This window comes from Hyposmocoma kahamanoa, unplaced genomic scaffold (genome assembly GCF_003589595.1).
Source record: "Hyposmocoma kahamanoa isolate Upper Pololo Valley unplaced genomic scaffold, ASM358959v1 98972, whole genome shotgun sequence".
NCBI lineage: Eukaryota > Metazoa > Arthropoda > Insecta > Lepidoptera > Cosmopterigidae > Hyposmocoma > Hyposmocoma kahamanoa.
In genome coordinates, this window is record NW_020655740.1 from 162,787 (window position 1) to 175,647 (window position 12,861).

The 12,861-nt window shown below is 37.5% G+C and overlaps 1 protein-coding gene across 1 annotated transcript in view; it reads right to left on the minus strand.

The window, feature by feature from the left end:
• Positions 1 to 1,643: 1,643 nt before the first annotated feature.
• Positions 1,644 to 12,861, minus strand: part of LOC113238946 (protein masquerade) — a 98,532-nt gene continuing 87,314 nt past the window's right edge. Inside the window, exons 13-14 of the mRNA XM_026475797.1 lie at positions 4,365 to 4,421; positions 1,644 to 1,688 (exon numbers count right to left, since the gene is read on the minus strand). Of these exons, the coding sequence (XP_026331582.1) occupies positions 4,390 to 4,421 (32 nt within the window). The 3' untranslated portion in view covers positions 1,644 to 1,688; positions 4,365 to 4,389. The remainder of the gene's footprint in view (positions 1,689 to 4,364; positions 4,422 to 12,861) is intronic.

A 12,861-nucleotide genomic window follows, 5' to 3' on the forward strand; every position in this document is an offset into this window, starting at 1 on the left:
ATCATGAGGCACCCATTTTTCGAATTTTTTTATTTTATTGATTTGACGCAAGTGAGTCTATATTGTGGGTAAGGTAACGTTAAACCATGCCGCTAATTCCTGGGTAGTTTGACTAGGATCGGCTTCCACTATCTCTCTTAATTCATCGTTATTCACCTGTGTGGGCGGTCTTCCTCGTGGCTCGTTCTTTAAGTCGAAATTTCCATCACGAAAGCGTTTAAACCAAAATCGCACGGTGCGTTCATTAGTAGACCCCTCTCCAAACGCAGCATTGATATTGCGGGCTGTTTCTGCCGCGTTAGTTCCGCGTCGGAACTCGTATTAAAAAATCACTCGAATTTTCGCAGTAGGTATCCATCTTTCTTGTCTAAATTGAATAACAAAAAACAATTGAAAGTCGATATTCAAATGTTTCAAATTTAAAAAAAAAAATCACAGAAACCATTTGAAAAAAGTTTCATTCGAAAACCTCAAACCATGAAGATTCTATGAAAATTCAAAGAACCTATTGCAATAAAACGGCAATTTCATACTTTAACCCCTAATATTATCGACAAAGTCGACGCGTTACCACCTCAAGGGTTCTTTTTGCGTATTTGTTCTTGTTGCACATTTTCGTTATAAACAATAAGTTTTCACAAAAGAACAAGAGACTGGGCTAGCTACAATGTCTACTTATGAAGCTGTTTTCTTCTTCCTCCACTTTGCTGACAGTAAGTCTCAACTGACACTGGCGCAATGTCGAAGGGTCGCGACGCGTCATGTTTTTCGCCTATAGCATATTCATCTCTAATTTCCCATCATTAAGGTACAAATTTGTGTTGTGCAAATGTGGAATCGAGAGTCGACTCCCGATAATGAGCACTTTTGCGTGTGGTGGCGTATTAATAAGTTAGCTTATAAGATATATTGTTTAGTCTAAATAAATCAGTTCGTGATTGACACTCGGTTGTTACACTTGTCTTCACTTGGCGACCCTGTCATGCCGCATCGTAACTTAATCCGGGCTGACTCAGTTACTTCGAGTGAACTTTAACTAAATAGAATATCGTTTGTAAATATGGCACATTGTCATTTTGAGTACTCCAGTGCAGTCGATTAAAAAATAACTAAAGTTGACAACAATGGGAAAAGGCGCTTCTAAGGATGAATGCAGTGGGAGCTGGAAATTCTTTAAATTTGGAGCAAATGAAATCACACACAAGCGCCTGGCACTGCGTGTATTTTGTTGTCGCCACACTGTGATCAGGGCGCACTAATGTCGTCGGCACGCGTCGCCATACGTTGTAGTTGAAAAGCAGGACGTGACGCGACGCTTCGACGCTGCGCCAGTGTGAGTTGAGCCTAAACGTTTAAGTATATTTCGTAAATTACTTGTCTTATTCAATTAATAAATTAACAGTCCTAAGACGCACTCCACGTGACTACTTGTATTCGTTATTGGATATAGACAAACACGCAGACATTGACAAACTGGACCGTCTACATATGGAGTCAAAGCAGTTAAAATAATGAGTATGATGTATGACATTTACAAAGAGCAACCCCTAGAGTTTCTTGCTAATTCGAAATTTAATCGACACGATGCTTCAAATTTTATTAACCTTTTAAGGCCATGTGGCTACGAGTTGTGGGTAAATTGGACAATAACGATGTTTGTAAATACTTCAGTAGGGCTGAAATTGTACCTGTATGAAAAAAAAACACAATTACTAACTTACGTTTACTGTAAATAAAACCAGATCACAACAAAGTTACAGTTACGAAGATTAACTAATTAATTGCAACAATAATGCATTATTATCTAAGCTCAGCGATGTCAGCTGCGCGAAGGCAATTTTCCTGTGACGTTTGTAGATACATAGCAAATATGCAACAAAGGCTGTTGCAACCCGTCTGCGTCGACCGCAGAAGATGCGTAACGTATTAAGCTGGACTAAGTTATCTTGCCTCAATTATATTACAATGATAAGTGCTTAATATCATGGATTTTCCTCCAGATACGCCTTTTAAAAATACTATTATTAGTAAATGTTCAGATTTCCATAGCTAGCGGAAGATTTTAGATTTTTTTAAATAAATATAGTTAAAAAATCTAAAATTCTTCCGTTATTCTTATTATTTTCGTATTTAATATTATCTCTGCACGTAATCAACGTCTCTAAAGAATAAATATACACCTAATTAAAATTACTAGTCCGCGTTTATGAATAAACTGATTGTTTTTCATGCCCGTACATTTGATTAAAACCTTTTATTTTTTACATAAAGATTATTTTGAATTTAAATTTGAATTTGAATTTGACCATAGTGTGGACGGTTTACTTACGTATTTGCCACTTTGGCTCCTTTGATGTGCGTCTAGAAATCGACCAGCACGCGGTAACGGCGAGTTTGGTATTTTGAATTTGTCGAATAGGCAGCAAATACGCAAATACAAATAATCATGTGAAGTGCCGCCATTAAAATAGGCAAATGTATACAGATTCACGTACGATGGGCGTATCCGTTTAGTCTTTCATTCGTTGTGCTATTCTGTACCTATTTACTATGTACACGGCTAATGAATTGAACCCCCTTTTCCCCTTCCCTTCGACCCGCCTGCATTTCCTGGAAGCGCACTATCCTCCAGGACACGATCGATACAGCTCTCTATTAAAGTCTAGATTCGAGAGGTAATGTTGCTATGCGTGTATTTGACCTCGAACGTTCGAATGGGGGATCAAAATCACGAATGTGACGCGAGTTGCAAACATAGTGCTCATTGAATTCAAAGTACAGTATACTCGCAAATGTTGTTTTTGTTATGAAATAAATAAAAAATACAGTCTCGCGAAACGGTATTGTGCGAAGCAGAAAACTATTTCAATTGAGTTTGGCGGGTTTCAGTTGTCTAGAATTGAAACAACGTTTGGGTCCATTTAATGGAGAAAGGCAGTTGGGAAGAAACCAACCAACTCCTTAGAAAAGTATGACAAAGAGAAAAACCTTCGACTGTTCCGAGTTTTATTTTTGCAATCACGTTGCTTGAACGTACGTCTCTTAGTATTTATTTTCCCTTACAATGTAATTATTTCACAACGCCGTGTTCTGCCATTTGCCTAAATACTAGTCCTTGGCTGGTTGAAATATTTCAGAGGAAATACACGTGACATTATGAAATAAAATCTTAAATTTTTATTGCATGTCAAAATTTTTAACCACTTTTGTGACTTAACTCCACTAGTTTGTTATAATTATTAATACAAATTTTCTTTTCTTTTGTCGAATATTTAGATAAAGACAATACAGTGTGTCTCAACTGTGACTCAGATGAAGAAATGACTGATGAATAAGATTATTGATTAATCAGAATGTAGTTAATTAAATTTTTATTGAATTGATATTCAATTATTTTTTGTGAAATTACTCCACTAGTTTGTTATAATTATTAATACAAATTTTCTTTTCTTTTGTCGAATATTTAGATAAAGACAATACAGTGTGTCTCAACTGTGACTCAGATGAAGAAATGAGCGATGAATAAGATTATTGATTAATCAGAATGTAGTTAATTAAATTTTTATTGAATTGATATTCAATTATTTTTTGTGAAATTACTCCACTAGTTTGATATAATTATTAATACAAAGATCGAACACTCAGAAAAAACACTCAGAAAAAATTCCTTCGATCTGCAATAGATTTCTCATAGATGGCGCTACGACTAAAAAGTCGTTGAAAGACCAAGTACAAAGACACGGCGCAAGCACATAGAAAAATTCGTGAGTTCCGTTGGTTCGTTCCGTGGCTTACCTAGTTGGTATAGCGTCTGGCACGGTATGCAAGAAGACGTCGGTTCGAATCCGACCGGATCAAAGGAATTTTTTCTGAGTGTTCGATCTTTGTATTAATAATTATAACAGAATGTAGTTTTTTTAAGTTTAGTTGTGCACAGCATAGCAGCTTATATACAGTTATAAAAAAGATTGTTTTATTTAAGAAAAATCTTTGTTATTCTGGCATAACCTAACAATTTGCCTCAAGGGCGGAACAACAAAGCGGGGCTGAACGTTCCGCACCGAAATATTAAAATTAAATTTATAAAATTGTAAAAAAATATTGAGATATTAGTACAAGTGATTATACTATTATAAAAGTGATAAACATTTATTCAATACTTCTACATGTTGAAAATCAAACTCTTCATTTTCAGTATAAAACTTCAAGTCATTTGAAAATCGGAACGTTCAGCCTCGCTCTCCACTGTTATACCAAGTTTTCTGATATAACTTATATTTGGTTTGGCACTTTACATCTAGAGCACTACATCATAACAATCTCAAATTAATAAGGCATGTATATACGTAAAACAGTAGACTTACAATGAAAAGCTGTTGAAGAGGGCAATTAGTGAGAGGGGTGAGTTGCCCGACCCAGGCCTGAAACAATGTCGAGTAGTTACTTTTTTATTTTCGCGTTGTTTAAATGGGTACTCAGGTCATGAGATTAATATTGTGGAGGTAACTTATCTGCCTAGGCTCCCGTGCCTCTGTGGCCGAACGGTTACCATGACTGCCACGCAGAGGTCCCAGGTTCGATTCCTAGGCAAGGAGAAATATTTGTAAGGCCTATATTTATTTCTGTCGTGAGTTTGGGTGTAATTTATGGTTGTCTATGTGTGTGTCCAAGGCACCCGCGACACAGAGTTACCCTAGACTAGGTCTGTGTTGAGTGTTTGCGTTATTATTATTTATTTATTGTTCAGTTATGAATTTAATAATAGTTTTTTTTATTTCTTGTTGAATTTGGGCAAAGTTCCTTTTATAAATATGAAAAACTGGCTAAGCCAGACAACTTTACTTAGTAAATATAGATTTTGACATCAATCGTTACAATTTTGAAGAATTGCGGCACCGGTCATTTCATTATCGGAAACCGTCAATCGCAAACATGAATTACCATAATTTCAAATTATATTTCTAACATATTTTCAGCGTTTAAAAGGGGTGTGTATGTAAAGCCAAACAAGTAGAATTGCATTCTGACACCCCTGGAGTTTCTTTTCTATACACGACAGTGCTAGCGTAATAATCCTTTAGTAATTTATAATTAAATGCAGAATATTTATTACTAAACTCTATGAACTTTCAAGAACACTCAAATCAAATAAAGGTCAAACCCCATTTGATCTCACGGAACAGCACCACAGTCATAACTAAAAGCACATAATAATGATAGGGTGTCGCGTCATTAGTACAAAAATGTGTTATTTACATTGAAAAATTGTTAACGATCAATAACAATACAGTCAGTGACGCACTCCTTTATTCTTACATCAAATATTGTTCAATTGCTGCCCTCGTGAGAAGCCTTGTAGTTTTTCTTGTGGACAAAAAGCTGAGTTTCCCACAACGAACAGTTACTATATCATCATATCGCCTCATTTCCAGCTAGCCGATACAACTTTTCACTGAGGAAAAACCTACACTACCTTAACAGTCCGATGGATATTATCTATAGAAAAACTGAGGCCATAACAACAGCGGATACACGAGTAGTGAATAAACATTGATCATCGTGACAAATCGGAAACGACGAAAATGTACGAACGCAATTGCCACATCCATAACTTTGTCGTAAATTCTTTTTCATCTTATTGCTTGTTGTTGGTGACCTTTTTTAATTTCGCCGCGTCAATATTGTAAAAATAACAAAAAAATACTGAATGTCTGAAACATTTATGACAGCTACTTAAATACAAAACTTTATTTACGAAAATCTATGCCTTTTTTAGGAGTTTGCCAACGTCAATTTTGTAAAAGTAATATAAAAATTATGGCGATCGGCGGTAATATCAAGTTTTCTTAATCAATATCTTAACGTCAAAGTGACAATGATAACCGAATGAATAAATAAATAAATGATAGATCGGGGTTGTTGCGAATATCATAACATCCAAGCATTAACGCGACTCAATTAGCGCCTATTTGTTTTGAAAACTGAAATGTATCGCGTATATAACCAGCAATAGAGACGAAATAAGGGCTATATATTCCTGGTAACTCATCAGTGATACATCACTTATATGTATCAACTCTCGTTTGCATTGAAATATAGACAGCGCCAACAACTGACCTGTGTGTATGTCTCCTAATTCAAAATTCTTATTAGACTTTATCTGTAGGGCTGCCACGATACGGCGCTACTTGTGCGAGAGCGACATAAAGCGAGAGATCTGTATGCGAGAACAGCAGTATGTCACGTTTTATATCGCTCTCGGGGAAGTTGCGTCCTTTCGTGCTAACCCTACTGTCACCTCCTAAAGCTCCAAATATTTGACTCAAAATAAAATATGTTCCTCTTGTCCCAGCTGTTTACTATGTGTGTTTTCCTTTCTTTTTGTTTGTCCGTTTTCACTGTTAATTTCAATTTCTATTTAGTATTTGTTTTTTTAAATACAAGTAACGGGACGAATAAGTCGTGAATCTGGGGTGGTAAGCGACACGCCTGTCCATAACAACTGCAGCGCTCCTAGCTCCACTCAGAGCTTTAAATTAGAAAAGTTTGAGGTGGTGACATCGCCGCTGCACCCGAGACATAAGTTGACAGGTGTGTCTTGTCCCACGTGCCTGTAATTTCATCAGTACCCTTACCCTTCAAAACCGAAATGTAGTATTGCTCACATTACTGCTTGACGGCAGAAATATGTAAGATGGCAGTACTTCCCTGGACGAATTCTTTCACAAGGAGCTCTACTGCTAATTTTTGTCTTTCTTATATATGCTTGGATAAGACAACAAATATAATGTCTATCAATAGCACGCTGTTGAGTTGTTGACGCTACAATTATTCCGTTTTTCTGTGAAAAAATTTATAAAATCCTTCTAATTATTTCGCCCCCATACCGTTGTCTGGCAACCCTAATGGCCAAGTATTAAAATACAAGCAAATTTACACGTTTCTAGGGTTGTATAGGATGATTAGGAATACTTGTATTTTCATCTTTTCTGTCTGTTTGTTCATATATTTACTACACTCTCTCATTTATGGTGTCTAATATCGTAGCGACATCTCTTTAAAATTATTTAAACTAATTTGTCGGTTTTATTGACTGAGAGATTATAGTGCTAAACTAAATGTGTGCTAAATTTTTTATTAGGTCCGTGTGAACCGTATTTGCCTATTTTTCGTGTCCTAAATTTCGAAGCTAAGAATGACTGGAAGAAATACTTACCTAACAATAACGACTTCTGTAATGCAATAGCTTAATCCGTTAGACATTATTACAGTGCTGTGTTGTTATTGTAATTTTCATGTGCCTCTTTACTGTGATGTTTGGGTAAATTAAACGAGAGAGGTTCGGGTATGATGTCCTTTTTAATATAAATTTATTCCTTATATACTAACACATTGAGTCACTCCAAAGGTGTGGTCTTCATGTTATCATATCATATGACAACGTTTGTAGTTGGGTTAATTCCAGTAATTATATCCTTATATTCCGTATAGAATATTAAACATGATCCTTTAATATGACAGGTACCTAAATGTTGTCTACTCAAAAAGGTTTTTAAAGTCTTTTGAAGTGCTGTTAGAATAAATCCGTGCTCGAAACACTTTTCATAACTAATAAATTTATGCTCACCGTACTTAATCCCCATCCTTTACTTTTATTCGTCCCCCTTTCTGCGAAATGTTTCTTTCGTATTTTGGGATATTTTCAGCGATGTAATATCTCGTTTTGAGATTACAACGTAGGTGAAAATCTTCTGAAGGCGTACAAAATATATTCAGCTTAAAATCAAAAATGAATCAAGATGTTTGTATCACAAAGAATTATATAAATATATCATTATTCAGGTATCAAAGAGGACGTGTCGTGGTAAAACTTTAATTAGTATGCTCATAATTATTAATACAAAGATTGAACACTCAGAAAAATCACTCAGAAAAAATTCCTTCGATCCGGTCGGATTCGGAGTCGTTGAAAGACCAAGTACAAAGACACGACGCAAGCACATAGAGAAATTCGTGAGGTTCGTTGGTTCGTTCCGTGGCTTAGTTGGTATAGCGTTGCTATAGTGAAACAAAAACTTTATACTAAAAGTTATTATACAACGTCTGCGTACTTGGATGACAAAAATCCGTGGTAGTAACCCGTTTAGCTCATGGAGGTAGTCTCGATCTCTGATGTTTCAAATAAAAAAAAAAATATTGTAAATGTTATTTACAAAAAGCAACCCCTAGAGTTTCTTGCTCATTCTTCTCAGGGGAATCTGCCTACGAATGAGCGGTAGAGTTTAACCATTGTCACGATTTCAAGTGTAATAATGCTTACCTATGAAATAAAGATTATTTTGAATTTGAATTTGAATTTGAAGAAGACGTCGATTCGAATCCGACCGGATCGAAGGAGTTTTTTCTGAGTGTTCGATCTTTGTATTAATAATTATAACAAACTAGTGGAGTAATTTCACAAAAAATAATTGAATATCAATTCAATAAATATTTAATTAGAATGCTCACTTCACGTTTATACGTGAAAAAAAATACAAAAAAAAATTAAATCGGTATTTGCAGATCTACCTGAGATTTTAAGACAGTAGCTCAAAATGGATTAAATTCACATATTGATATTTTTCGTAACGTATCCTTTTGTTGTGTTTCTAAATGTTCTCCGCACGTACACAACAGCATCAGAAGCGTAGCATAATGGTATATTCTAAATAGTTAGTAGCGGTAGAGCTCTTTGTGAAAGAGTTCGTCCGGGGAATGGGGGAAACTTTACGTATTTCTGTCGTTAAGCAGTAGGTAATGTGAGCATTACCGCGTACTCGTCGTACAGAGACATGGGAACTCTCAACTCATGTCTCATGGTAACGGGCGCAGCGGTAGTGCCCCTAAGATCTTTGCGATTTAAAGCTCTGTGTGACATTGCAACTATTGGTGACATAGGACTTCACCCACCTCAAAAGATTCCCATGTATCCCCAGGACGTGGAATTTTGATCAAAGGATATAATGATCAACCTGATCGAATGCTTCCTCGAAGTCTCTATATACCACATCGATCTGACTTCTGGACTCCATACTCCTTCTTACAAATTTGGAAAATAGAGTCAAGTTCGTGATTGTAGACCTACCTTTCAAGAAGCCACGCTGTTCGTGAGGAACGCTATGGGCAGTCCGTGGATAGATAGCGCTGTACACAAGTTTTTCAAAGATTTTACTAAAGACGTTTAGAATAGATATTGGTCTATAATTTTCTATATTGGTCGAGAGGCCTTTTTTGTAAACTGGAACAATTCTTGTCACTTTTCATTTGTCAGGAAAAACACCTTGACTTAAAGATTTATTAATAATCAACATTGACTTACAAATAAATGGACGACGGGTCTAATACAAAAACCACGAAAAAAATGTCCCAAGTGAACCTATTCGAAATTTAAATTGTTATGTCATCGCAGTATCGCGCTGTCCGTAGAACAAATGAAGACTAAAGCGGAGTGTCGCGCTCTGTATACGATTTTAGCGCCTTACAAGTGCGGACACTTTTTAGCGCGGACCCGACGTCCATATAATTGTAAGTCAATGATAATCAAAGTCAAAGGGCGTGTCAAAGACTTGGGACATTTACATTGCAACTGTTATGGACAAGCGTGTTGCTTATCACCACACGCGAGCCGTGTTCGTCCTGTTAATAAAATTAAAAAAAGACATTATAATTAAGAATCTATACAACCGAACAGCTTTGGTTGTTTCCACATGACAGTGAAATTAATCGCTTTGGATAAACAGTTATAGTAAAATTGAAGATGCACGAGGTGCTTTAACTTGACGAGTTGTATTGTGCGACACGTTCTAATATATTTAATATCTATCGCAATACTACGCATTATGAATATCATTTTTTTACAAAATAAAAATATTTAATTAGATACATTGGTCAAACGGTTTGTTGGGGAAATAAAATTCTTTTCTCTCGCAGCATCCTGGGCAGATAACGGACTTCTTTTGCAAGGACCTGGGGTTTGTCAAACTTCATTGAATGTGTAGGTTTATCCATGACATGCTCGCAGACTGCAGACTTGTTTACGCGACGGTGTTTAACATCAGCTATATGTTCTTTGACGCGGGTACAAATACTTCGCTTTGTTTGTCCAATATAAGAGAGACCGCACTCACAGTCAAGCTTGTAAACTCCTGCATCCTGTAAGGGGATGTTACATTTCACGGGTCTCAGGAACTGAGAAATCTTCCTCAGGGGCTTGAAATAGGTCTTGATAGATGCCCGCCTGAGGACTCTTCCGATCTTGTCTGTAACACCTCTCACGTAAGGTAAGATGGCAGGTCTTCGCTCGACTGTTGGTGGTTTCACACGGGGTCTGCGGCATTGGCATGTGTAACAATCGCGAAAAACTAAGAACTCGATACGTAAATCATGTTTCTAGCTTGTGACAGATAACCGTTAATGTACTAACGAAAAGTAAAAGATGAGATAATTCAGTTTGTTACCGTAGAAAACGTGCGCAAACGCATTACACCGCGGTTCGCGTGGCCGCACGCGTGCAGCGAGAGTCGCCTATGAATATTTTCTCACGATCACCACTCGTGCGCCGCCTGTGCCCACTACTGTCAACCCAGGCTTGGAGTAGCTTTCCAACTATAATCCGTAAAAACGAAAGTTCATCTGTTACAATGTTTAAACTCGTAATTCAATTTCATTTTCAGTTCAATATACACTTGCTCGTCAAGCCGTGTACAATTTAATGCATGCAAGAAGTAGATTGACTTTATAAACTGTGAAAATGACGTCATCAAAAACTTAAGTTGGAAGCATCACATAGATGTGTTAAATAACAAACTTTGAACTTATTGCTTAAGCTCTATTCGTATTGGCGTTGAAAATTGTTATGATCGCGTATTTTGTAAATGTATACGCGTCACTTAACGTATGGTGTTGTTTTTAGGGAAAACTCTGTCGATACTGTTGAAATACTAATACGGTGTTTGCGCATAATCTGTAGTAAACCTAGCATTGACTTACAATTATATGGACGTCGGGTCCGCGCTAAAAAGTGTCCGCACTTGTAAGGCGCTAAAATCGTATACAGAGCGCGACACTCCGCTTTAGTCTTCATTTGTTCTACGGACAGCGCGATACTGCGATGACATAACAATTTAAATTTCGAATAGGTTGACTTGGGACATTTTTTTCGTGGTTTTTGTATTAGACCCGTCGTCCATTTATTTGTAAGTCAATGTAAACCTAGTGACTATTCTCTCAAACCTGTGCCCTTCCCTACTACTAGAGCTCTACTCTACCCTGTCAAACCAATACACTGTGAAAACAAAACAATTTTAAGTAAAAGCTGCAAAATTATGTTTCGGTTTTTTGTAACTTTTGAGGTTAATAACATAAAAACATACATTTGACTTACTTTTCGCATTATATATCAAAACATTCTATCCAGTCATTGCGATATAAGCTACTTCTATCAAAAAAGTTATACAAGTAATAAATTTATTTTACCTTGACAACAGCCAGAAGATTCTTGTGGTAATGAAAATGTATTAGACACTTTCATCTTTGAATCGTATTAGCAATGGTTTGATTTGATCAACATTTACTTCCTTATTCCATCGCTTTCCCGCACATACCCTAATCGTACGCAAGTAGGAGACAACGTCACCCAACTGGTGACACCTAAGGGACGAAGAAGTCCATCGTCTCTTCCGCCCCGTCGAATCGACGAATGCAATCAACCTATCAGTAATCCGAAATGACATTTTCCAGAAAAAACGTTTGCTCGAATTTTCATAACCTGGAAAGTAATTTTGAGAGGAAAATGTTTTCTCTTTTAAACCTAACTTAACGTATCCTTTTTTTTATTACCGTGAGGAAAATGCGTTACGCATTCCCCGCCGCTGGGAGACGGCGGGGATATGTGGAACTCTCTTCTGGGGACTATGTCGATCCCCAAGAGCATACCCACTAAAAACCTCACGATGTTCCTGCGCGCACCTGGCGCCGGAGCGGCGGGGTCCCTTTCAGATGCTACCGCGACTCCGGTGGTGCTGGACCAGCACTGGACAGCCTTTGGGCGGACCCCTACACCATCGCCCCCTTAATCATGGGGGGCAACCTGCACGGAGATGCCCCGGAAGATTTGGGGCATCTACCGGCGGCGGAGGCCTGTGCAATGCAGGGGCAGGGTCTCCCAACCCCGCACCCTGCTGGCCTCCGCTGATGGGACGCACGCGGTCGCGGACCCGTTCGGCTGTCTCCTTCTGCGACATCACGTCCTCGCAGAAGGAGACCATCGCCTGCCATGACCTCTCGCTTCTCAGCATGGCTCTAACTATGCTGGGCAGTGAGAGGTCTCGTCCCACCACCTCTACGAGATCCCGGCGCTGCTGGCTCCAGGTCGGGCACACCTCCAAGGTGTGCCTCGCCGAGTCTGTAACCTATCCTAACCGAACCTAATCGTGTCTCTGCGATAAACATCCGACATATCCTGAAAGAACAACGGTTTCGTAATTCGAACAGACGTTATTTCGGAATAAAAATTCGAGTTTGTGTTAGGTTACCTAATCAACCATAATATACGAAACAGAAATCATAATACACTGCTCTGGGAATTGCAGTGTTTTGATTTGACATGATAGCAGGTACTGCTACTTAAAACTTTTTTAAGTGTTTTTAATAATACATTGTATTGGTGAAGGGAAATATTGTGATAAAACCTGCGTGTCAAAGAAGGTTTACAACCCATGGGAAGACGTGTGAAGATACTTGCTTTATTTCAGAATAATAATAATAACTTATAATAAATAATAATAATAATAATAACTTTATTTAATAGCCATTACAGAGAGA